Source organism: Chrysemys picta, chromosome 5 (assembly GCF_011386835.1).
Source record: "Chrysemys picta bellii isolate R12L10 chromosome 5, ASM1138683v2, whole genome shotgun sequence".
NCBI lineage: Eukaryota > Metazoa > Chordata > Testudines > Emydidae > Chrysemys > Chrysemys picta.
In genome coordinates, this window is record NC_088795.1 from 25,088,364 (window position 1) to 25,114,892 (window position 26,529).

Genomic DNA, 26,529 nt, shown 5'->3' on the forward strand with positions numbered 1-26,529 from the left:
GCCAGCGTGACAGGGAGTCAGGTTTCCTCCTTTACTTAGGCAATTGCCGCAAAACATTTCGAGAATTTCTCCGGGACGGCTGCGGAAGGAGGATCAGTCGGTCCGGGTGGCTCGCTGGGAAAAGCCCAGCTTCGTTCGGTGCATTGAAAAGAAAGGGTGAAACAGCTTTTGCACGCTTTTCCTTAAAGCGGGCTCAGCCAGGTAAGAGAGGGGCTGAAATTATCCCTCAATCCTGCCTCTGAACCGCCCAGTTTCTCTAATTTCTCGCTGTCTCTTCTTCTTCGTCCTGCCACGCCTACCCAGCCCAATCTGCCTGGGTTCGGGATGGGCTCTGCTCGTTCGAGCTACGTTTTTGTTGGCTTCGGAGAAAGGAAAAACGCCTCCGACTGCCATTGCATTAGACTTGCACCTCGAAATGCGGGTGGTAACAGGATCTCTGCCTCTGAGCACGGCATGCATTGCGGGCACTAAATACATGTAGCTGCATCTCCCCCCGGTCAGTGAGGCAGACCGATCGCGGTCGATCTTTAACTGCTTTTTGTCGGCTTAAAAATAAATCGTCGAATTCCCCTCTCCCTCCTCCCCGCGCCTTCTCTGTGGCCTGGGGAAATGCTAAATAGCATCTTGTTGCGGCAGGGACTGCGCGTCTGGCCCTCGTTTTCTCGGGCGACGCTTTCCCAGCTGTGCCCGCCCCGGTCGGTGCATGGGGGTGTTGGAGGCACCGTGCCGCGGAGGGTTGCTGTTCTGGGAGCCGATCGCTTGGGAGTGCGGGGGATGGGAGAGAAAGGCCGGGTGACGGGTCCATTCATTACCTCGGTGGCTGCGGTCGGACACAAATGGCGCTGCCCTGCAGTACCAGTAGAGAGGCGGCGGCGCGGTGTAAAACTCAGTGGGTTCTAGAACTCGGCCCGGGGAGTTCTAAATTCGGAGGGGAGGGGCGGTTCCTTATATCTCGCCGCTGCTGTGCTGATCCCTGTCGATGGGGATGGGGAGGCGGAGAAATAGCAGGATGGGGTTCCCGCCTCCCTGCAGCAAGGCAGCTGGGCTGGGGGTGGGTCCGCTCCAATGTGAGCACAGGCCTTGCAGCTGCCAGTTCGTCCCTTGAGAGTCTTGTCGTTGGGGCTTGCGCGTTTGCCATCTTCCAGCGTACAGCGGGTAACCAAAGTAGCCTCCCCTACTCACAGCCCCCGGCTCTAAAAAAAAATCAATCCACTATCCAGCCCCCAGGATCGGATTCCCACCCGCCCTGTTTGTTTATGGTTTGCGCTATCAATCACAACTGTCTGTGCCCCCCCTACCCCCATAGCTATACCATTCTCCAGTCAGTGCAATTGAAGATTTGGAAAACAGTTTTGATAATGGACCAGCCCTAGCATAAAGTCAACTCACCGCCCCTTGGCATTGATGCTGAAATATAAGAAGAATATTTGGCTTAAATCACCATTACCTCTTTGCTGGGAGCTAATGAGGATGCACTATTGAGTCAGTGAAAGTAGATTGTAAATGCTGGTTTGTAACCTACATAGTTTCTGTGCCAGAAGAACTTGGCTGCTGCCCTGGGTATCTGCCCCTAGATTAGACACTTGGCAGAAGGTCTATTGTAGGAAAGAGTCAAATATCCATATCGTGCAAAAAGGTCTCAGTAAGGGCACCAAAAAGGGGGGAAATTTGGACATTTAAAAAAAATAGTTTTTGACTCTTCTGGGTTTGTATTAGTAGGGGAAAGGGAAATGAAACCTGCTTTTCTCTCATTTGTCTCCTTCCTTGCAGATAAGCATGCTGTATTGTAGGAAGAACAGTTATTTTTATTGCTGTAATTCTCATAGCTCTCCAACTTTATAGGATCATTTATGCTGTCTCCCTCGGTAATCACTGTTCTCTTGGAGTGTGGCATAGCCTCACTGTTGACTCATGCAACGGAACATCTCTTTTTTCAGGAGCAGCTCAGTTGTAATCCAGGATCCATTTCTCAGAATTGTAAAAGGATTTAGACTCAGGACGTGCATTTCCACTGTAGCATTTAAATAAAAAAAAACCCCACAGCTGTTCAGTCTGAAGGGTATAAAAATATAGATTTGAGTTAATAAAAGGCATTGTTTAAAGAAGGTGTTTCATGTTTCATTTAAGCTACCCTGAGAAACATCAGGTTTAGAAGCACAAGCATCTGAGAATCAAAGTTAGGAACTTGGGTTCCGATAACATAAATCAGCACTTGAAATTCTGGAAAACAGTCTGCCTGGCACTGTAGCAAGCAACTTCTAAAAATACTTGCTTGCTGTGTGCCCTGTTAACCTGTTTAAATGCCTGCAGCAAAAGCAGCTACTTGATTCCAGTATCAGCAGTGGCAACAGTCTGCCAATAACCTTTTATCCTCTAGATTAATTCCCCAGAAATACAGCTGAAGAGAACATCCTTTTACTAACCTATATGCTGTAGTGGGCCTCTTCTCCATTGTTTTCTTGCCCGTTTTTGTTTCCTTTTTATTCTCTCCCTTCTATTTTCTATCTTAGTCTGTTCTGTTTTGTTCTCTCTTTATTCAGCCCAACCTTTATTGTCACCAGACAAACTGGCTCTTATTGCGAGTCTTACAGGCCATAGCAGCATTCTTGTTTTGTATTATCCCTTTTGTTCTTTCTTATCCATTCCCTTCCCCCTCTTCCCCCTTTCGTCTTGCTTCTCTTCCCACCTCTTTGCTGCCTCTTAGGGCTCGTCTACACTTATCGGGGGATCGATGAGCAGTGATCAATGCTAAATCGACTGCAGATTGCTCTCCTGTCGACTCCTGTACTCCACCGGATCGAGAAGAGTAGGGGGAGTCGAAGGGAGAGCGCCGCATAGTGTGGACCAGGTGGTAAGTAGGTCTAAGCTACATCGATTTGAGGTATGCTATTCATGTAACTCAAATTGCGTAGCTTAAATCGAATTTCCCCTGTAATGTAGACAAGGCTTTAGTTTTCTCCTTTCCTCTTTCTGTGGACCCAGTTGACGCCCTGCTGTTCTGTGGGGTGAGAAGAGCCCCACACACCCGAAAGACATGAAAGGAGGCAGAGCTGTGTAAGGGGAGCATGTTGCAATTCCTCAAAGAGGTATTGCATTGAGAACCTCCCTTCCCCCAATTTACTGGAGATCGTGGTGGATTCTTTATCATGGCAATGTTTAAATCAAGATCAGAGGCTTTTCTAAAAGATCTGTTCTAGGAATTATTTTGGGGAAGTTCTATGGCCTGTGTTGTACAAGAGGGCAGGTTGGCCTTGGAATCTATGAGTCTATGTTGGGAGCTCAAGCAAGAAGTTCTTTGCGGAACCTTCGTCCTAGACCTTACCAGAGAGGCAAGAGCTCCTCTCTCTACCCCAGTGTTGGGCTGCGCCATCCCTCCCTGCCAGAATAAATGAGGTCCAAATAACCCCCTCCCACTGTAAACCTGAGAGAGAGTAAGGGGGAGGAAGAGAACCTGGCAGAGTTTCCCCTACCTTGTTTCACTGGGGACTTGTGGGCTGTCCTTCTATGAATGGACCATGATGCAGAGGAGTTGGAGCCATTTGCATGCTTCCACACCAGCTCTGGCCTCCTAGCCACCCCTCCTCGCTCACATTGAGTCTCCAGTGGTGCTCTCCTGTCAGGGACACATCAGCTTCCCCAGGGCTGTCCTTAAAGAGGGGGAGGTTGGTTCCCTCACTGCACTGGGGGCTCAGTGGCAAAGATAAGGCCACCCCACTGGCTCTACTAACTACCTATGGAACTCCACAGAGATGGTGGGGGCGCAGTTGTGTCTGCTCCCACTCCTGGTCACTCTCCATCTTCATTTACCAATGTAGAGAGCGCTCCATGGGACCTGTGGGGACAAAGGGGGGGAAGACTGCTGCAATGACAGCTATCCTACCCCTTTCTCCATAGGATAAGAGAGAGCTGCATGTGAAGGGTCCTTAGGGCATGACCTAGTTCTCGGTTTGATTGTTCCATGGGGAAGATACCGCTCAAAACTAAGGCTCTGATCCTGCAAACACCTGTGCATCTGCTTAACTTTGAGTATGTGAGTAGTTCCATTGACTAATTGGACTCTTTGTGTGCTTAAACTTAAGCACGGGCATTCTCACTTGGAAGATCAAGGCTGTATGGAGGGCTTAAAAATACTTGTTCTGGTGTAACCAATAGCTTTGTTGAAATGCTCAAAACCACTCTAAAATAATTGCAGATTATTTGTATGTGTGAAATAGGCTAGAAATGTAAGTTGGTCAATTATTTCTTTCTTTGTAAAAATGTAAAGCTTCTTAAATTAATCTGTGCCTGTTATTTATTGTATAAGCAGGAGGATAAGAAGGTAATAGTCTATGCTCCTTTTTTTTTTTTCTTTTTTGGTTTAGGAAAATGCAGATTTTTTTCACACGATATTTTATTCCTCCCTTATAAATATTAAATATACAACAATTTCCTTTTGGTTGCTAGTTAGTCTTGATCACTGTTGTGGCTGTTGGCAAACACTCAGAGCAAGGTCACTTATCTTCTTTGTACATATATATTTGTGCAATGGCGTAACCCTTTGGGGACGGCAGACGTATATACATATATACAGACATACACTCTCGCCACCACATTTTTTTGGGTAGCAATCTGAAAAATTCCACTATTCCAAGAATAAAAGTCATCATGTGAAAAGGGCTTTGTACAGCTAGACCTATTGTGGAATTTTTGTTTGATAATATGTTCGTAAGATTACATTCGGTAACTACTTTCATAAACCCAAATGTGTACAATTTACCTGATCACTGTAGAGTTCCACTTAAAAAGAGTGGCTACCATCTGTAGCAATCCGAGGTGGGCTTTCACTTTAGATACATGAAGAATACCTTATTTTGTCCCACCACCTTGTTTTTGCCCAGCAGTGATGTATTGCCAAACAACCTTGCTGTATTTTTACATACAAACAAACATGTCTTCTAAACAGTGACACTGCAGTCATATGCTGTGGGAGAATAAAGCTTGAGGTCCTGTATCTTTTGTTTATCCCCCCAGTTGTCAGATTTTTTTATGCAAGTCTGGAGGTGGATTAGCTTTTGAGAGATGAATTTGGTGGAAAATGAATGTTAAATGGTTACTTGAGCATTAGAATAGTGCTGCAGTATTCTGAGCTCTAAGTATAGCGAACACTTATGTTCCTCTTGCATCAAATCCACACTTGGAAGTGAATCCCAAAGCCACTCCTGTATTTCAGTTTTGTCAGGCTATACGAAAGGATGTTAACATACTGAAAAGGTGAGTGAAGGTGACAAATGGAAAGTAATAGTCCATCTATGTGACCCAGGATATTACTGAAAGGATGGGATGGTATAGGGTTATATGGAGAGGAATAATAAACTTCAGATATTTGGACATCTGGCTTTAAAATACTGACATATCTATATTCTTTACAATCTCTAATCTAGCTACCCATTGAAATGACCATCTTAACCATTTTTACACTTTAGGCCAAAATCATCCATGATGCAACTCTAAATTGGCTTATTACAAATTACTTCACAGCATGTTTGACTTTCATCACTTACTTATACAAATGGTAAGAGTAAACATTCCTTTAATCAACCAAGAATTGTGTTCAAGATAAGCCAAGCACAGCAAGGGAGGTTTCCTGTCCAGCCTTCATTTCTTTGAGCTGTGAACAAGTTTAACGTGCACCACCAGAAAGCACACCGTACAGCTATTGCCAACAAAATGACTGCTTATAGAATTTCCTATGACTGTAGGTTTGGCAAGCACAGAGGTTTTTTTAAAATAACCTTGCACATCTCCTTATACAGAAGTATTTCAAATGCTGCAGATAAAAGCGTGATTAGACTATACCTATAATTAGTGATATTACAGCACACTGTTGTCAACAGGCCAAATATACAGTATCTGTAATGTAACTCTGTTGTTCCTTGTTCCTTGATTATGTCAAGGTAGCTTGCAGTATCATTCAATGGAATCTACATGGAGCCTGTCTGTTTTTAATCCCTTTATGTTAACATATAAGTTAAATAAAGTGTTATGGGTAACAGATATATTTTAGCTGTCCAATTTTCATTCATTTTATTATCTCTCAGAATCATCATTAGGGGTATTTTATTTATTATTTTATTTATTCTGAGATAATGACTGTTCTGTTTGATTTGGGAAGTGGTCTGGGCCCCAACAGATATATGAAAACAGGTGGGAACTTTCTTTGTGTTATTCGAGGAATCTAATTTAAACGTCAAGTAGCACAGAGCTCCAGAGGGGAAAATTATAAAGAGTGTACTTGGGCAAAGTTATCTATGGAAAGAGTGTGTGTGAGTTCATAGAAACACTTTAAAGAGGATTCTTAAATGAATTAATACAAAACAACTGTCGTTCCCAGAAGAAGAGGGAGAGTTATGATTCAGTTCATTGATCTGTACTGGAAAATATTGATCAGGCCCTGAAAAAAGTACATGATGCCCAGTTCTGGCAAATTTCATGTGCTGGCAACTAGACAAAAAAGTGGAACTCTGTATATTTTTATTTTGTGTCATTTTAGTCTGATATTCTTTACTTTCCTATAGAGCAACAATGCAAGCTTTTCAGCAGTTGCATGATTAAGGTAATTTATAAAATGCTCACTCATCACGTTACCATGTGAGTTGTGGTGGTTTTCTGTGAGCAACCAAGCAATAAAGTCCTTGCCACTAATGTTCATTTTATTACAGTTGGTGGTCAGCAGCCAAATGATCAGCAGAAATGCATCCTCCAATGCCTTGTTTTGGTCTATTTGCAATACTGTATATTTAAACCGGGGCAGCTCTAGCTTTTTTGCCGCATTAAGCACGGCATGCCTGCGGGAGGTTCGCCAGTCCCGCGGCTTCTGTGTACCCGCCGCCGAATCCGCGGGACCAGCAGACCTCCCACAGGCATGCCGCTGAAGGCATCCTGACTGCCGCCCTTGCAGGGACCGGCAGAGCGCCCCCTGCAGCTTGCCACCCCAGGCACGCGCTTGGAGTGCTGGTGCCTGGAGCCGCCGCTGATTTAAACCCCACCTGTGGGCTAGTCTGAGGCTACATCTACACTACGGGGGGGGGGGGGGGGGGGTCGATTTAAGATACGCAAATTCAGCTACGCGAATAGCGTAGCTGAATTCAACGTATCGCAGCCGACTTACCCCACTGTAGGGACGGTGGCAAAATCGAACTCTGCGGCTTCCCGTCGACGGCGCTTACTCCCACCTCCACTGGTGGAGTAAGAGCGTCGATTCGGGGATCGATTGTCGCGTCCCGACGGGGTCGATCCCCGAGAGGTCGATTTCTACCTGCCTATTCAGGCGGGTAGTGTAGACCCAGCCTGAGTAAGATTATTTCTCCGTGAATCCTGCAGATGGACCTTTCCAGCTGCTTCTGGGCAATGCAATCCACAATTAACGATCTCCGATGGTGAAAATGTTTCTTGGGTGGTATAACTTGAATTTCCCCTTTCTGCATTTCTTGTTTCCTGACCAGTTCTCTCATTGTCCTTGAAGACATTCCGGAAGCTGTATATTGATCTTTCATTCACTGCAAAGCTCTGTGGAATCAAGTTATGTCAACAGCTGCTTTAATTAATTTGGTTAGAAATGGAGGGTATCAAGTGAGAAGGCGAGCGCTGCTGACATCCCGTCTCTTGGCAGACGACAAACGCTTGACTGCCGTGTGCCAGAGCTCCACCACAGAACGCCGGGCTTCCCGCTTCGATCCAGACGGCAGTGGGCGTCCAGCCACATGGGATGCTTTTGGTATCTGGGACAATCGCATTGATGAGCCCATACTCCTCCCACCCAGCATAAAATATGGGAAGCCGATTCCCAAAATCAGTCTGGCCAAGGTGGGCTGCGCAAGCCAGATTGGAAAGCGGAAGGAAAATGAGGACCGGTTTGATTACGCGCAGCTGACAGATGATGTCCTGTATTTTGCAGTGTATGATGGGCATGGCGGGGCTGCAGCAGCTGATTTCTGTGCTAAGTACATGGAAAAGTACATTCAGTACGTAAGCAAGGGTCTGATGCCTGGCATTTGTTTTATTATTTGCATTACTACTAGTGCCTACTAGCTTGGGGCTCCCTTGTCCAAGGCGCTGTACGAATACATACACCTCTACCCCGATATAATGCTGTTCTCGGGAGCCAAAAAATCTTACCGTGTTATAGGTGAAACCGCGTTATATTGAACTTGCTTTGATCCTCCGGAGTGTGCAGCCCCGCCCCCCCCAGAGCACTGCTTTACCGTGTTATATCTGAATTCATGTTATATCGGGTGGCGTTATATTGGGGTAGAGGTGTAGTAAGACACAGTCCCTGCCCTGAAGAGCTTACAGTTCAAGTGGACAAGACACAGAGAGCAGGAGAAGGTAAATATGATTATCCCTAGTTTAGAGCGAGGGGACTGCAGCAGAGAGAGACAAAGTGAGTTGCCCACCATCACATAGGGTAATTTTGATCATTGAAATATAAAACTTGGTGGCACTTCTGTCTCACTGTTCGCCTCTTGTTTCTGGAGTCGAAGGATTCCCTGGTGCCGGAACAGTGTCAGAGATTGGACGCTGCCATGATAAGCAATTCGTTCTTTACCCTTCGGAAGTATAGAAAAGTCAGGTCCTGTGGGCACTCCTAGCAATTAACAGAGGGTAGGTAGTGCTTCCCTCCTCTATTCGCCTCTGTGAAACTTCCCCTGTGCAAAGGGACAACTCAAGGCTTAAGTAGTCTTAGTCCTTATGTGGATCCTCTGCACTGTGGGGCTGGTGGGTAAAATCCCACCCTCCCATCTAGTCAAACCCATTGAATTCACTGGGGAATTGAAGGTGCTCAGCATCGTCCAGGATTGGGCCTGCCAAGAGCATGTGGGAGTTACAGGTTGCAATGCGTACCACTTGCACCACTCCATTTGCATAATTAAAGTGGCTTAAACGAAGGCTGCATACTTTCTATATAAACCAGAATTATGCAACCATTAAAAAGCAATTGCAACCCTGAAGGTCAAATTCCCTTATCAGAAGGACAGGGAAGAATGCTAATGGCTTCCTGTTAACCCAAAAGGATGATATAGCGTGATTCAACTTTTGTAGTGTGAAGACGAGCCTGTGGAAACTGCTGTAGATGGAGAGGTATCTTTGTGGAAGAAGTTGAACCTGTCTTTATTTTGTTTCCAGAGAATTCCTTTCTCAGGAGAAGAATTTGGAAACCGTGTTGACCAAAGCTTTTCTAGAAATAGACAACGCGTTTGCGAGGCATGCTCACTTATCTGTGGATGGTAGGTAGAACGACTGTAATCTACTTTGCAGCAGTGGGGGAAATGGTTTTAGAAATAGCTGCGGAGATGTTTTTTATTAATAAAATATGTTTGATATTGAAAGCAATTTTATTTAACACAAGGATTTGCTTTGAGCATTTCTTGCAAATGAAACAACCGGCGTCAATCACGCTTGAGCACTTTAAAATGAAATGATATGAAAATCCTCTCTGAAATTTATCTGGGGAGCGGATCTGAGGCTGAACTTTTGCCAAACATTCCACTGAGCTTTTATCCTAAAGGGATACTGTCAAGTAGCTTATTTACCAAATGTGCTATACGCTACAATGGTTCAAATTTGATATATATTTAAACACTCTATGATGAGAAATTCACTCAGTCACCAATTTAAAAAAAATGCTGTTAATTCTGTAGATTTTAGAAGAAACAGTGTCTAAATGTTCCCTCTTGGCTATGCTGCTGCAGTTAAATAACAAACTAGGTTCAGAGAGATTAATATGAAAGATGCAACTCTATACAAATAAATAATGTAGCTACGTTTGACAAAGAGAAAGGGACATAGTCAGTAGGGAAAAGTATATCCCAGATCCGCAGCTATGGTCAAGGAGCCTGCTGCATGCCTCAGGACAACTTGTATATGAAGGTGGCATTAAGCAATTTTGGTATTCCCCTAACCCTGGGCTGGCTGTGTGATGATACTGTTTATGTTGATTGCCAGTGGCCCAAGGGGCTGTTAGAGCATCTGGAGCTTGCAGGAGCACAGGGAAATTGGCCCTGAGAAGTGGGTGTCACCAGAGGGCTGTGTGACAGTGGGGTATTACTCTTGTGGTTGGCTAAGCCCATTTTACAGCCATGTTGCACTTAGGGTGACCAGACAGCAAGTGTGAAAAATTGGGACAGGGGAATGGAGGGGTAATAGGAGCCTATATAAGAAAAAGACTCCAAAATTGGGACAGTCCCTATATAATCAGGACATCTGATCACCCTAGTTGCACTGCTGAGCGCATTGACATTAAAAAATGCCAGCACACGCTTTTGGCTTGGATTTAAATATTCCCCTTTGTTGTTTGCAAGCCAGATGTTGCTGTGTTGTCTAGTGTGTGAAAACTGGAAAGTGAAACAGACTGACCCAGTTTTTGTTCAAACTGAAGTACAAAAAGTAAACAGCATGAATGGATAAACAGAGACCCATTTAAAAAACAATGTTAATAAGCTATGGTGGTATTTACTGATTTAAAAGTGATTTTTAACCTGACTGAAGAAGCAATACAAAATAATTGGCATTACCGTTTTAGTAACCTCTGATTATTTGAACCTGATTTTGGGGAGTGAGATGAAGAATTTAGTCGCATATTTTAATTGTGAAGTTAGAGTTTTTACTGAGGGGGTCTGAAATGCAGCAGTAATAGTGAGTCTGCCTCACACCCACCTGAATGATCTAAAGTGCTTCCGTAGGAATGGCTTATCTTGAAGGCCCCTTGTTTTATTTGTCAAACTCTGTTCCTAAAAGAGCTTGTTTAGAGTGACCCATTTCAATGGAAGTTTGTGTTCACAGCAGCTCCATGAGGAGAAAGACAGTGTAATGAAAGAAAACATTGGTACTTAAAATATGATTTTGTTATGCTGAAAATAATTACAACATTTAGTACTTGAGCCTTATTGAATTAGCTAAAGAGACTCTCTAATTGACAAGCTGTGCAGTAAGGGTGGGCTTTCAAAATGCTGTCTGGGATTTTACTTCGCAATTTTCACCATCTTTAACAGGAGCAGCATGGCTAACCGACCAGGCACTTCTCTGAAAATGCCCCCATTAACTTATTAGGAACCTAATGCTAATGCTGGTAAACTTTGAGAACAGCTAAACAAATGCAGTTCCGAGACACTGGGTAAAATCTTTTCACTAATGCAGCTCAAGAATATATGAAAATTAAGCAGAGGTATGTTAGTTTTCATGAGTAATTTCACAGAATCATTAAAATACAGGGCTGGAGTTTAGCAGGTTATAAACTCCAGGCCCCTGTGCTGAGGCAGAACCAAGTTAATCTAGACCATCTCTGACAGGTGTTTGTCAAACCTGTTCTTAAAAAACCTCCCATAATGGGGATTCCACAACCTCTCTTGGAAGCCGATTCCAGAGCTTTAACCACCCTTATAGTTAGAAGGTTTTTCCTAATATCTAACCTAAATCTCCTTTGCTGCAGATTAAGTCTATTGCTTCTTGTCCTACTCTCAGTGGACATGGAACCCCTCTGTAAAGACAGTCATCAGGAAGTGGTATCCAGATGTGAAAGGGCCTCATTCTGCAGGGTGCTGAGTACCTCCTTTGAGGTATTGATTGCCCTCAAGTTGTTGTAGAAGCTAGTAGGAGCTGAAGGCCCTCAGCACTCTTTGCCAGGTGCTGAGCAGTCCCTGAAATCAGGCCACAAAGGAGTGTAGTAATGGGCTGTAAAGACATAGACAGATACCAGTTTATTAATGTAATTAACTCTTTGCATGTGTGGTGTTGAAAACTGTAAATATTTTTGAGACTGTTTTTGTTTGAAACATTAAATAAAATTGAACTGTTTTGCATGTATCCTCATCAGAAACTTAACTCTACACTGTCGGGACAGTTGGTTAGCAAAGCTACAGATTATTTTTGGCTATTCTAGATGTGATAGAGTCAAGAGTGTCACCAAAGTCTCTTGGAAACAATGTTCCTGGAATACTGGCTGCTCAAGACATGTGTGATGGCACCCAAGCCAGGTCTTCATATTTAAATTCTGCCTCATCCTGGGTATTGGAAGACAATAGTTCAATTAAATGTTTCTGATAGGTGACTCCATCTGTTTATTTCTTGGGCTGGTGGTCTGTACTTCTGCTTATTTTTTTTTTTTTTAAAGTACAGTGGATTTTTAGGATGATGGAGGCCTTGATACTGCTAACACCTACAAACTAGTCAATGGAACTACACACACTTAAAATTATATATATATATATGAATGTTTGCAGGATCTGGGCCTCACTGGGAAAATCTGTCACTAAAACAGTAGATAATCTGGGGAAGATGGAGTTTTTTAAGTTGCTGTTTAAAAAGACAATCTACTTAATTATGGCAGAAATTGAACAGATCTTACAATTTGTGCATTCTTCTAGGAACGTGGTCCTTATTTTTTGAAATCAGTCCTTCCGGTACTAAAATATTTAAAAAAAATAAATATAGGGGAGGGATAGCTCAGTGGTTTGAGCATTGGCCTGCTAAACCCAGGGTTGTGAGTTCAATCCTTGAGGGGGGCCACTTAAGGATCTGGGGCAAAATCAGTACTTGGTCCTGCTAGTGAAGGCAGGGGGCTGGACTCGATGACCTTTCAAGGTCCCTTCCAGTTCTAGGAGATGGGATATCTCCATTAATTTATAATTTATTAATTTATAAAGTAACGCTTACATCAAGTTTCCAATGTAAAAAAAGCTACACATTCAACACTACAGTGCTGTCTCTTCTGTGCAGCACATAGACTGATGGGTTTTATGGGCTCTTTAGGAAACAGGATTTGCCATACTGGACTGTGGTCCATCTAGTCCAGTATCCTGTCTCTGACTGGGGCAGTACCAGATTTTTCAGAGAAAGGCATAGAAACCTCACAGTCGGCACATGTAGGATAATCTGCCCTCCGCATTAGGTCTCCCTCTAATCCCTAACAGAGTTTGGCTTAAACCCTGAAGGTTTAATATCTCTTTCAAAAATGTATGCCAGCATTAACTGTTGTAACTGGAGGTTCTTACTATCCACATATACGTCCAGTCCCTCTTTGCTCTGAACTGAAATTTTAAAAGGACAAAATCTTCGCAAGATTCAAAGTGCAATTAATGCAACAATCTCCTTCTCCCACTAATTTCGATCAAGGACCATGTTCCCTACAAGCATGTACAACTTCAAAGTTTGTTACATTTCTGATCTAGATATCTCGAGCGTGTATTTCTTAAAATGTTAAAAAGCTGCATTTTTCTCCCCATATCAGTGGCCCAGAGCTGAATAAACACAAACTTTTTGAAGAACTGAAGCAGGACCAGTTACTTTCCTAATGATGGGACTTTTTTTCTTTTTTCTTCTGGCCTTGTTGCTTTGGGAATAAATCCAGGGTCCTGCAGCTTTCCATGTCCCCACAGCTCCTCTCTCTGCCTTGCATCCTCCCACCTGGACTATTCCGCTGGCCCTGAAGGGAAGCTCTCCGAGCCCCCAGCTGAGAGACCCTGATTTAGCATGTGAAGGAAGACTCTTCATGATAGATCATTTTCACACATTCTCAACCTTATAGAGGACTAGTGCTGTACGTCCAAGGTTTCTTGATGAAAACACTGCCACCAACTCTCCTGACTTGGCCTAGGACAGCCATGTAAGGTGCCGCTATTGCTTCAGTTTATTGAAAGCCTAGTCCAATACACATTGAAGACAATAGGAATTTTTCCATTGACTTCAGTGCTCATTGTATCAGACTCTATTCACACTGGCTATTCATATCTAGAATAGCCATTTTATTGAACGAGGTTGGTTGTTAGTTGATGTATCTGTGTGTGTTGTTTGGGGCACTCTTGAAATCTTACTACGCTGCGCAAATAGTAAAGGTCTTTTTCTATAAAGAGAATAAAATACTGAATCAATTTTTTTTAAAGTTACCATTCAAAAACATGACTATTTTTTAATATGTTAACCTGCAACACTGAGGAAAAGAGAGAGCTGCTGAAATATATATAGTCATCAACCTAAAAAGTTTGAGTCTTGGTAATGGTACTTGGTTATTATCTAATCAAGTTAGATGACTCTTGATCTAAATAATTTTCTTAAGTTTTTATCCACATTCAGTGTTCAATGGGTCATGACGAGCCATGAATCTATATCCAATGGCTATAAAGCTGTTTATTTTTAGCAGTCAGTTTCTTGAAACCCTTTTGTTTAGAAATGAAGAGTGTAAACAGGTTGATCCATATACTGTACTTGAAATGCTCTTTAGAACGTCTATCTTTGCCAAATATGAGCTGGCTGGGCATTTTCCATTGATTTGTTTGATCATCCAATACTGTTACAAAAATACTTTGTGGCTTTTGTTTAGGCTGAAGCTACAACAGAGGTGACACACCGCTGTAGTGAAAGTGTCAGGGGGAAAATCATTGAGAAAAGTGAACCTATTTGAGACCATGTATGTCTTTAGATAAGATTGAGCCATGGTCAAATTGGACATTCTGCATTGTCATAAGACTTACCTAGTCTATCACACCACTCGTGAAAAGCAGAGCAAGCAAACCCAAAGTGAATACTTCCCCTTGCTTTGCAGCTCTTACTCTGTCATCCCCAGTGTTGCAGGTTTGTTTTGTCTGAACAAAATCCCTGGGTGAATTTCCTATTTGCCTCTGTGTACGTGTTATTTGTGGCAGAGTCTGTACCTGGTCAGCAGCTCTAGAACTGGAGGCCCTGGACACTATATGCTGGGCTTCAGTGGAAAGAGAGATCTGCTTAATTTTGTCCCAGGTGAAGGAGTCCGGCGGTTCCTAGCCTGGACTACTGGAAGGTTCCCACATCCTCTTTGTCACATTAGTTGAGATGACATGCAGTAAAAATTGTCCAGTGAGTGTTAAGAACCTATTGAAAGATCTTAGTTTTATAGTCATATTATTAGGAAACAGTGAAAACTTTTTACTTTATTTTTTTAAACGTTAAAACCAATGTATGTGCTGATGCAGCATATCTTTAAAGTGCTAACAAATACATTAGAAGCAATAGTAATAAAGCACTAGAAATTTGATACAGTCATAATTCCTAGATTTTGGAACTGCGTTAGTGACCCAAATGAGTCTGAAGCCCCCTTTAATTTAATAAGGGCCTGATTCTTCCTCCCTTACTCACATTGAGTATTACCTTCATGAGTGGTCTTGCTGAGAGCAGAATCAGGCCCAGCGAAGGGAGCATGAGTGGCACTTATATTTCCAAACAATGATGTTAAGCTTTTGTTTGGTCTATAGGTATTTGTAAGGTGCCTGTTACCATGGTACGTACTACAGTTTTGCCATACATATGTCTGGCTCTTTAGTAATATCCCTAGAATTGGTACTGAAGGTTGATTTGACTTTTTTTTTTTTTTTAAATACTCAAGAGTATTTGGGATGTGTGTGCTTGCTGTGCCTTAAAGAGTTGAGGCACATCCCCAAATATTTAAAGAGTCACAAGAGAATTTGATAACTTATGCAATAATTCTCTTTTATGCCTTCTAGAATATAGCATTTGATACTTGGCATTACAGTTCCAAAAGCAAGGAATGATATCAGAGGCTAGTGGCGGCAACTCATTAGTTTTTAATTTCTAAACAAAATATATTTAGCATGAATTAAAGGTAGTTTTATGTAGGCTTTTCATTTCACTTTGCTTTAACTGTCTGGTTAAAACAGGTATTTTACTGGCTTTGCTAAAATATGATTTCACTGCTAAATTTTAATGGCATATTTTCAAGCATGTTTCAAAGTGGGCCTGCAGCACACTAATTCTTGTGTGTCCTTCTAAAGTTGGAAATAAAATGCAGACACTTCATTTAAAAAAATTAAAAGCTACAGCCAACTTCGTGGCTGGAAAAATCTGGTTTTGCCTCCTGTATCTGGGCCCCAAAATAATCAAAGATCTGATACAAATTACAGTGGAGTTGGTTGAGATGTATAATGATGGATACTTACTTTGAGGACATAGTTGATAGAGACTTATTGAACCAGAAGACTTCAGTGCAGTGATAATACCTGTTTTAATAGTACTGATGGTCTAGTTTAGACTGTTTTATGGATTTGCTTTATTTTTTCATTTGTCAACTCACACTGCTTTCTCTCTACAACAAGGCTCAATGCATCTTTAAACCTTGGCCATATGAAAAATTCCTCCCAAGCACGTTACAAGTCTAACTATTTCAGAGGTGCTGAGCGCCCACAGTTCCAGTGGATGATGACTGGAGCTGCCAGTGGTCAACGCGTCTGAAACTCATGCTCTGTAAATATGACACAGGCTGACTATGGAATGTGCTGAAATCTGCAACTCTCATGGACCACAGTGAGAGTTAGTAGGTGCTTAGCATCCATCAGGACCAGACCCATAATGCATTAATTAAAGAAATCGGTATGGGCCCTAATGGGGCAACTGGGGATCGCCCTGGCAGGGTGGAATCCCTGAGTCTCACAAAGATGGATTAGCCAGCTCTATGCCAGCTCCTTGTGATGCCCCCAGTCAGTCAATCCCCAGATGCACAGTTAGAGTGTGAATAGGTGTGGACAAGACTGAAGTCCATATCCTTTAAGGAAAAGGAGTAGTTGCAGGAAGATCTTTAATTATTATTACTTTCTCATTTGGAAGCATGGAATATAAATGGGGATTTGGATTTCTAGCTTAAACCAACAAAATATCGGCTGTAATTTTTAAAATCTGTTTTTAAAAACTAACAGTTGAAAAGAAAAACCCAGAATATGGCTCGGTCCCAAGCTGGGCTTTCAACTGAATTCACATCTGCTGTAAATTCTAGACTGCACCTCTTCCTGTCCATGCTTTCCTCTGCAGTAGCTCACCACAGAAGCATGTTAAGCAGCTCTCTTTCTGTCAGAGTTGCATACACTGTGTGCGCTAGCAATAAAGGGGGAACTGTTCTTCTAAAAAAAAGCAAGTAATTCTTTTAGCTTTGGGGATTTACTTCATTGCTAATGAAACAACTGGTCTGTGCTCAAATTGGTGCAGTCACAATTCATATTAACCTACCAAAATGACTTTTCCCAAGGATGTTAAAGCAAATGAGTATTTGAAACCAGAATCCCTAAATATAATTGCATTAGTTAATCCATTCTAATAAAAAAAACAAAACCCCAGCTCCGAGCATGTTGTTCAACCCACAAGGGATAGAGGAAGAGGGGAAGGCAGTGGAGGACCTGTCTTGCACTCCACTGCACTTTGTGTAGTTAATTTGTACCTGTGTAAAATCCCACCACCAAGGCAATTGGTGGATTGAGATTTAGTAGCATTCCCAGCTGCTTTGCACCAGTATGGATTACTACACAGGGTGCCAGGCAGGGCGGAATCAGGTCTGGAGCACATCTGGTCTCTTGTCAGTGGCCTTTCCAACAAATAAAGTGGCACTGAAGAGCTCAGAAGGAAGTCTTCTCCTACACAGCTAGAAAAATACTGGCTGCAATATTGGCTTCTTGGCAGGGGGAGGGAAATGATCAGATCATAATGACTCTGACAGGGCCTGGGGCTAGGAAGGAGATATAAAATGTCTCTTCTTTCAAAGCATACACCCAACTCTCATTAGCATTGATGAATTACCCACCTGCATCTACAGGAAGAAAGCTCTGCAGTGGGATTTATCCTGACTGTTGCCCATCTACATTCCAATTTCTAAAGCTGAGGAACTGGAATAGAAAATATACTTGCCACAGACCCAAAGAGCAGCCATTTCCCCCTCCCCCACCCCCTCCGACACCTATTTATCACGTTTGCAATCTTTGCATGGAGCCATGTTGTTGCACAGAACACCTTTACCTCCCCCCTCCCATGCATGTTTTTCCCCCCACTGTCCATTATTTTCATAGCTTTAGTTGAAACTTCAATCTAGTGACTGAGTAATTTAGAGCACACATGTTTTTGACCGTTAAAACCATTGTTCTGTTATAAATGCAGCAACACTGTTGGACAGTCTTAAATCTTCTCTCTTTTATGTGATGTTTGTAGCAACCCTGCTGAACGCTGGGACCACTGCCACAGTGGCCCTGCTGCGAGATGGTATTGAACTGGTTGTGGCCAGTGTTGGGGACAGTCGTGCACTGTTGTGTCGAAAGGGAAAGGCCCTAAAACTCACCATTGATCATACTCCAGAAAGGAAGGACGAGAAGGAAAGGTACAGCTCAGTTATGCTAATAACATCACTTGGGACAGCCTTGTTCAAACTCTTGGCTAATTTTGTTCTGAGTAAAAGGGAATCAAAGTAAATAAATAGGACCAGCTAGTGTAAATAAGTGCAGCTCCTCTGCAGTCAGTGGCACTAGGTAGATTTACTGGGTCTGTGGATCTGGCCCATAGCGCTTTACATCTTGAACTCATCCTCACAACATTCCTCTCTATCTAGAGATGGGTGCAGAACTGAGGCTGGAAGGTTAAGTGACTTGTCCAAGGACACAGAGTTAGAGCCAAAATTATAACTCATGCTCATGTTTCCCGTCCAGTACTCAGTCTCCTAAACCATATCCCCTCCTGGAAGTCCTTCAGAATAGAAGTCTGACTCTGTGAATGTCTCTGGGTTGGGCCTCCATACCTTCCCCATCCCTCTGCATGGTATAATCCAAGCTAAAGACACTGGCAGGAATTTTACACCTTTTATTGTTGGTCTGACCCTTTATTTCATATTTTCCTTCTTCTGTTTTGTGCTTTGGACAGGATAAAGAAATGTGGTGGCTTTATAGTGTGGAACAGTCTGGGGCAGCCCCATGTGAATGGTAGACTTGCAATGACACGGAGTATAGGAGATTTGGACCTTAAAAGCAGTGGAGTAACAGCAGAGCCAGAAACTAAAAGGATTCAGGTAAGAGCGGATTAATAGGGGACATTGAACCTGCGCATTTGGATGTGCACAGCATGTGTGTCTAGCAGTCAGAATGCCTTTGGGACCTTTAGTCGGACTGTGGGCCAAGTTCTGATCTCATTTATGCTGTAGTCAGTGGGGTCATTCCAGATGGACACTGAACAGCATCTGGCCCCAGTAATAAATGTTGACATGAATAAATGTCGAACTTAAATAGCATGGTTTAGTGTGTGTGTGGGGACGGGGGGAGGGAATAAAACATGACAGCCATCTGTTAACTGTAATGAGTGTTGTGTTTTGTTGAAACTAGTTATATGCTGAAAGGAAAATGTCACCTCAGCAGTGGGGTTGGCATGTTGATTTTCACAGGTTGGTCCAGAATTTAAATCATTTTAAAAAATAGCAAACGTGTGTATTTTGCACACCTGTGAGGGGGAAATACAGGAGATGTGTAAGTGACGCATTTTATTGGGGCTCCACAGTTGTTCAGCATATGAGGAAAAATGAGTTAGCGTCTCAAAATCAATTAAACATGGCTTTCTCGGTTTCTGCCTCCTCCTCCCCCAACCTCCACTTCCCACCCTTCTACCCTCACCTAAATTTAATCTTCTCAGTATCTCCTCCCTCACCTCCAGGTGGTAAGAGTCAGAAGCTGAGGGAGTCATGTTTGAGGTGGACCAATATAGATGGTGTTCTTAGGGCAGTTGCCAGAGTGAGGACAGAGCACACTTCCCTATTAGGAGACCAGACGAGATTATCATAATGGTCCTTTCTTGCCTTAAAAACTGTAATAACTGAGGTTGTTCATTGGTAACTGGGTAATACACTGAGCTGCTGGGCTTTGGGCCTCAATTTATTGAACCCAGGACAGGGTTCTTACCAAGCATTGGAAGCACACTCAAGTGATTTACTCATGATGTTTGGAATATGGCTATCTTGACTGTTTCGTGTGCCAGGGCTTTAAAGCAATGTGGTGACATAGTTAAGAGTTTTGGTGCTGTTGGTATTACCCATGTAGAAAATGGAGGAACATGCAGCAACAACAGGAAAAGTCTGTTGTAACAAAGGAAAAAAAAATGTAGAACTGTTCTGCCCTGCAATGATTTATTTATAAGATGATTTATATTGTGCTGTCTAATTACAGTTGCATCATGCAAGCGATAGCTTCCTGGTCCTTACTACAGATGGCATTAACTTCATGGTGAACAGTCAAGAGATATGTGACTTTATTAACCAGTGCCACGATCCCCCTGAAGCAGCCCATGTTGTGACTGAGCAGGTAATGTTTGGCTTTGGGCTGAACTAGTGTTCTGTTGATGATGCAGGGATAATGCAGCTTAGCAGGGAATAGACTGTGTAATGCTGAATATGCTCAGACTGACAGATCCATTGCAGTGCAGAGATGATATTATGGCAGCAAATTGGCACCAGTTGAAATGGGATTGAGTATTCAAGAAATGGGGTTTTTGTTTTTTTCCAAACACAGGCTAAAGTTGGGGGTGACACCTGGGGTTCCAGGCATCACCACACCTGGGGGGTGGGAGCCCCTGGCAGAATTGCTTCAATGAATCCGCCAGGAGCTGGGAGGAGACAGGTGCTGGAGACAGAGGCGTGCTGGAGACAGAGGCTCTCTGGAGGCCTGGGGTCTCTTGGATCTGTGGGGCTGGATACTCACCTTCCTTTGTAAAACATGTCAGTCTCACAGATAAATAGTACTTTATCATAATGATACTTATCTCTTCTAATGATTTATTTCTCTTCTCAGGCTATACAATATGGTACTGAAGATAACAGCACTGCTGTCATAGTGCCATTTGGAGCATGGGGAAAATACAAAAACTCTGAGGTCAACTTCTCATTCACCCGCAGCTTTGCCTCGAGCGGAAGGTGGGCATGAGGACCTGCTGGAATCAGATTTTCTGTGCAATAACCTGTATGCCGCATGCTACAGGAGAACACATCTTGCCCATTTATTTTTCTCCCACTATTGTACAAAATAGTAAGCTTACTGCTTTCTGGGTAACAAACCCTCATCATGTACATGTCCCATTTTACCATTTTTATTGATGTTTTCAGATTTTAGGCAAGTGTTCATTTTACTGACTTTTTTGGTTTCCAATCCCAGAAGATGATGGGTAGTCCTGTGCAGATGGACTAGGTGCAGGGCAGTATTCAATACATGTTTTGTTCTGACTGATTTATCTAGTCCTCTGTGAAAGATTGATATGCTGGATAGACTGAGCCCTGTGCTCCCCTCTGTGCACAAAACACCAGGGAGGGGAGCAAACATGTAATCATGAGGAGACAAAAGATGCCTGTTTTGTCTTCCACTGTGTCACAGCCACCAAAAAAGTCCCTCTGCGCTTCAGGAGAAGCATGTGAAAAATAGTGGCATGGCTAGAGAGGATTGAGAAAGAGGCTATTCTATGTGTAAGTTTAGCCCAAAAGTCCTGTCTATATTAATGCTGCTAAGCAGAACAATACCTTGACCTCCACGCTCTGCAAGTCAAAGTATGTGTGCAGGCCAGGAGCATGGCAGCCAAGGCAGATATGCTGCCACTGGGGGCAGAGGGGATTCCCTACAATGGCCTGGAGTTTGTGAGGTCTCTGCTGTCCTACGTCTCTGGCCAATGTGTGATTTGGAGGCCACATTGCAGTCCTCTGTGTAGACCCCTGGCACAATTTCACTGAGAGGAACAGGAAGCTGGTCTATAGGGGTGCAAAAAGCTGCATATTTTTCAAATTAAGAGGCACTGTAAACTTGAATTCCATTTTTTAATGATTTAATTTCTAACTATTCCATTTTCTAGTAGAGCTCCCTGGAAACAGTGCAACAGGGATGTTTTAATTCTTTAAAAAATGAGTAAGGGCTTTTGTGCTCTCCAGAAAAGCCAGTTGCTAGTTGACTGTGCACAGGATGCCATCAAGTGCACAAAGTAAACTGGAAAAAGGGGAGTGTCATGGGGCGCAACACTCACTGCTGAACTGGTGCCTCCTCCTGGTTACTCTGGGGATTAGCTCAAGGATGACATCCCCCGTCTGCAGTCTGCACCCCGTCACTCTGTCCCATGTCTGCTGGCGGTCTCTCCAGGAACTGCCACGTCTCTCCAGCCATGTCACCACCTGTTTTCCCCTTCTGGGAGTCAGTACCTTGCAGTCCATTCATCCACCCATTTCCATCCATGGCAAATGTGGGGAACCCAGGCCCGTCTACTACTACAGGTCCCAACCCAGGGACTCTGTAGTTGGCAGCCACATGCTGCGTCCCCTCTGACTGATCAGTACATTTCCCTGGGCCACTTCCCCCCAGCCCCAGCACCTTGTTCACCTTTACTTCAGGGCCCCTGCTCCAGAGCCAGGTAGGAGCTCCTTCACTCCGGTCCCTGCCAGCAGCTGCCCTGTCCATGGTGCTAACGCCTCTTTTAGCTGCTAGGAACCCAGTCCTTACCCCTGGAGCTCCAGGCCATGACTGCCCAAATGTGGCCCCACATCTTCTTTTACATGAGCCCTGCTGACCCCTCTCAGATTGGTTGCAATCCACGCAGCCACTCTAGGCCGCTCGGAGGCCTCCCCTCCACTACTCCCTCCTGGGGTTAACCCCTTTCACGCCAATGTGGGATAGACACCCCACCACAGGAAGAAATACACTTTTTTTGTTTTTAACTAATTGGTTTAGCTTTTGTAGCCTTGGGCATTGCTTGTAACAACAGTAGCTGCCAGATTTTCAGACAGAAATATGATTTATTTTGTTCAAGGTGACAGCATCTTTCTTTTTTCCTCTTCCATATTTTTTAATGTGGAAGGGTGAATATGGGAGTCTGCCAAATTAGGCACAAAGGGCCAGATTCTGTTGACTTCTGTGAATGGCCCCAATTCAGGCCAGCGAAAGATCTGTCCGAGAGCACCCAGTTCTGTTCTCACTTACTCCATTGTAAATCAGCTGCACAACTCTCCTGACATCATCAGAGTTACACTCGTTAGACACCAGTGTAAGTAAAGTCAGGAAAAGTGAAATTGGAGTTGAGTTCTCATTAGTTTTGCCATCATATTTTTCACATTGGACTTGCTTCTGGCAAGAAAGATTTTCAAATGAAATAAATCACCTGAGGGAAAATTCTGCTGAGCTGCCTGGTCAAACACTTATTACAATGTGAATCTTGAACCTCTGTTACTTTAACCCTTCCCATGCCCAGGCTCAAACTTGTACCGCCATTCCAGCTGTTTCTCTTTGCATATATTTAAAGATGCATGAGCATCCTTTAGACAACTATGCTTAATATTGTACTGAAGTGCTTTGCATACAGAAAGTGTCCTGCTTGTCTCATTACTCAGTGTATTATATGGTGTAAATAATATTTATATTGCTTTTATAAGTAAAGAGTTTGTGAAACAATATTTGTAAATATATATAAATATATATATATTATATCCAATGCTATTGCATAGCTCACTGGAATGGGTGTAAATTAGTGTTTTACAATTATAATCCCTCCCTTCCCCCAGCTCCCATTGCTGAGGGTTTGGAGTAAGATTTTTACTTTGGGTTAAGGGTTTGTGTCCAAAGTCCTGGGCCCAGCCCTGCTTCCCTTGAGTTGCCACTAGTGGGAGAAAGAACAGGTTCTTAGTCTGGAACAAATTGATTCCCCAATACTCTTGGGTTGGGTCTGTATTTGGTGTTGACAAAACACTTCACTTCTTCCCTTGAGCATTTAGGGTGAACTCCTGGCCCTGCTGAAGTCAGTGGGAGTTTTGTCATTGCCTTCAGTGGGGCCTTCTTTCCACTCTGCGTCTCTTTGTGCACTTCTGGGACTCAATGGTTTATTTCAAAACTTTAAATGTGTAGGCCTGAGAGCAAGGTTTTCAAAGTGGCTATTGCATGTATAGAGAAACTAACCACAGGACTCTTGCTAAAGACGTTTGATGAGTATCATAGAAAGGCCACATCTTTCTATGGGTACTACAATAGCCTCAACTCACAGCGAATGTTCTGAGTGCTGCGTTGTGAATGCGTGCCACTAATAATAAAGTGGTGAGAAGAGAACAAAGTGCTGCAGCGTGCAGTACTACTAGCCTTTCTCCTGCGACAACTGCAGCCTTGGTAACGATACAAATCTGATGATTTCCACTTAATCCCTAGTGAACGTTTAGCCACATAATAAATCCATCCATGCCTTGGTACAAGTAGCAGTTTGTTTTCAGGAGAGGCCTGGAAGTGGAGCAGCTGGGGTGGTGGCGTAGGCAACAAATGATATATGTGCATTAGCAGAACTGTATGGGAACAGTTTTGCAGAAGGTCCATCAACATTTTGCCTCACTCCAACTGGTGCTTAGTCCCTCCCTTTCATGAGGTCCATTAGCCATGTATCCAGTCTGAAGGTACCTCAGAGACACAGGCTTTTAGTAGCACCTGTTCAATTTATTTAGTTCTGGTTTTTGTTAGTGTTCTAATGTGCTCAAATTGGAGTAGCGTTTGCCACTTTCTGAGCTGAACCCCTCTATCGAATGGCTGGGGGGTAATGAATAATACCGTACCTAGAGCGTCTGTGCGCCAGTTAATAGACGAGTAACTCAAAGAGTCGCTTGAAGATGGGGTTTAAGTATATCCCCTAACAATATTTCAAGTGGAATGTGAGTTTAGGTTCCTTAGGGTTTTGCTACATCACTGTCCTATAGCCTATCACCTAGTTTTATAGCAAATTGGAGATTGTGGAGTCTGTTGTCTGGCTGTCCTCTCATAGAGAAAGAATTAATAAATAATTTCTTATCATGTTAGGAAGGAGATAGCCAAGAAGGGGATATGATAAAGCTCTACAAAATGTGTGGTGTAGAGGGGCTCCCATTAACCTTTCTCACTATGTCTTAAAGGGACATTCAGAGGCACCATATTTAAAACTGATAGAAGGAAATACTTTTTAAACACAACACACAACCTGTGGAACACCTTGCCACTAGATATCATTGAGCCCATGGGGTTTACTGGATTTAGGCATATACCACCTCCTGTCAGTGAGCAGCTGGGGGGTTAGGAAAAGCTTTTCCTATTTCATAACTGTCCACTGTGGAGTTTTTGGCATTTTCCCCTGAAACATATAGCTACTATGGGAGTCAAGATACTGGCTAACTGTCCCATTGATCTGATCTGGTATGGCAATGCCTATCTCCCTAGTAAAGACCAGAGTTGTGGCATTTCCATGTAGGACTGTAGCCTTTCATGTGGATCTAAGGTGGGTAGTGTACTCAGTACCACATTGACCACATGCTAGAAAAATACATTATGTTGCATTGTTTGTAGAAGACATCCTGCTTCTCAGGGCTCTTCTTCCTTACACAATCATAGCTATTTGCCCTTCTTCAGAACCACAATCACACTTTTCCCCCACCACAGTCCAGTCCACACGGTCAGTGGAATTAAAGGCATTTGTGACAGGGCCTGTTTTTCTCCAATGAGTCAGGCACTACAGTGTTGCTGGGCTCTTGAGTTTATGGTTTGGCATTTGACACTGAGTGAGGAAAGAGTAGAATAAAACCACTCCTTTGCCTTTCAGTGTTGTGGCTATTTATGTACTGTTCAGAATTTGGACTTTGAGAACTAGTTAATGAGTTGAATGCAGCAAATGTTTATTTATTGAATATCATTTTTCGGGCATTGAAGGTGAATTTGGTGGCTTAGAGCCTGTCAGAGGGAAGGAAGAGGTGCATTCTGATAGTGTATAGGGATCAAATTAACAGTCTCCTTCTAGCTTTTAGCCAGCTATCTGCTTATGTGGAATATCAAAGTGTCCAAGTCAGACTCAGGTGTTTCTCTACGTCCAAGACGCGTTTTAAAACAATACATTCTAGTCTGTCAGCCTCCTGCTGTCTCTGGCAGCTCCTAACATGTACACAGAGAAACTGGTCTTAAGCCCCAAGGGACCAGCAAAAATCTGTGGCCTAATAGAAGGGATCTTCTAAAATGTAGGAACAAAATTGATCTGAAACTCTGTGCCACTGTAGTTACAGTGGCCTTTTATGACAGCAGTTGCCTATTGTAAGAGGCTTTTAGTGCAGGACTAACTATATATACCCAAACGTTTTGTGAACTGAATTAAATGGAATCGCTGGGTTTTTACCTCATATGCATCTATTCTATCAATGGACAGGAGGTTGCTTTTGTATTACAAACTAAACTGTATCTTAGAGGTGAACTGCAAAGCAAAGGATTGTTTTGCTCTTCACTGGTTTTCTGGGCCCAATTTTGATGCACGTATGCATGTTAAATAGGGCAGAAAGCAATTTCAGTGGAGTAAGGTGCTACTCATTGTCACTAAGTGTATCACAATCTAGCCCTTAGGATGCAGAAAGACTGTTTCAGTATTTTAAAAATCATACACATAGCAATTTATTTTTACTACGAAGATCAGGACAGTTCCGTTTGCCTCACTCTTCTCTCTTTGCTGGAGGACCTTGGCAAGATCTTTGGAGAAGCTGAGTAGTGAAGTCACAAGAGTAATGCAAGCTACTGTTCTTTCTTCTCCAACTAAGTGGAGAATGAAATGCTGATTCTTAGATAGGGATGTGGTGAATTCTCCCTCACTTGCAGTGTTTAAATCATGTCTGAAGATCTTTCTAAAAGATAATGCTCTGGCTCACACAAGTTATGAGTTTGATGCAGAAATTGGGTGAAGTTCCATGGTCTGTGAAATACAGGTCAGACT

The 26,529-nt window shown here is 43.1% G+C and overlaps 2 protein-coding genes across 3 annotated transcripts in view; one reads left to right on the forward strand and one right to left on the reverse strand.

Moving 5' to 3' along the window:
* LOC135983881 (probable E3 ubiquitin-protein ligase HERC6) overlaps positions 1–1,067 on the reverse strand; it is a 77,688-nt gene extending 76,621 nt beyond the window's left edge. The window contains exon 1 of one of the 2 annotated variants that reach the window (XM_065597516.1): positions 813–1,067. The gene's annotated coding sequence lies outside the window, so the exon portion shown is untranslated. The remainder of the gene's footprint in view (positions 1–812) is intronic. The other variant, XM_065597518.1, reaches the window with a different exon arrangement.
* PPM1K (protein phosphatase, Mg2+/Mn2+ dependent 1K) lies at positions 1–23,263 on the forward strand. The gene is made up of 7 exons (XM_005292003.5): positions 1–201; positions 7,482–8,000; positions 9,163–9,263; positions 17,989–18,154; positions 18,691–18,835; positions 19,980–20,114; positions 20,601–23,263. The coding sequence occupies exons 2-7, from the start codon at positions 7,561–7,563 to the stop codon at positions 20,730–20,732; spliced, it is 1,119 nt and encodes a 372-aa protein (XP_005292060.1). The 5' UTR covers positions 1–201; positions 7,482–7,560; the 3' UTR covers positions 20,733–23,263.
* Positions 23,264–26,529: the final 3,266 nt, after the last annotated feature.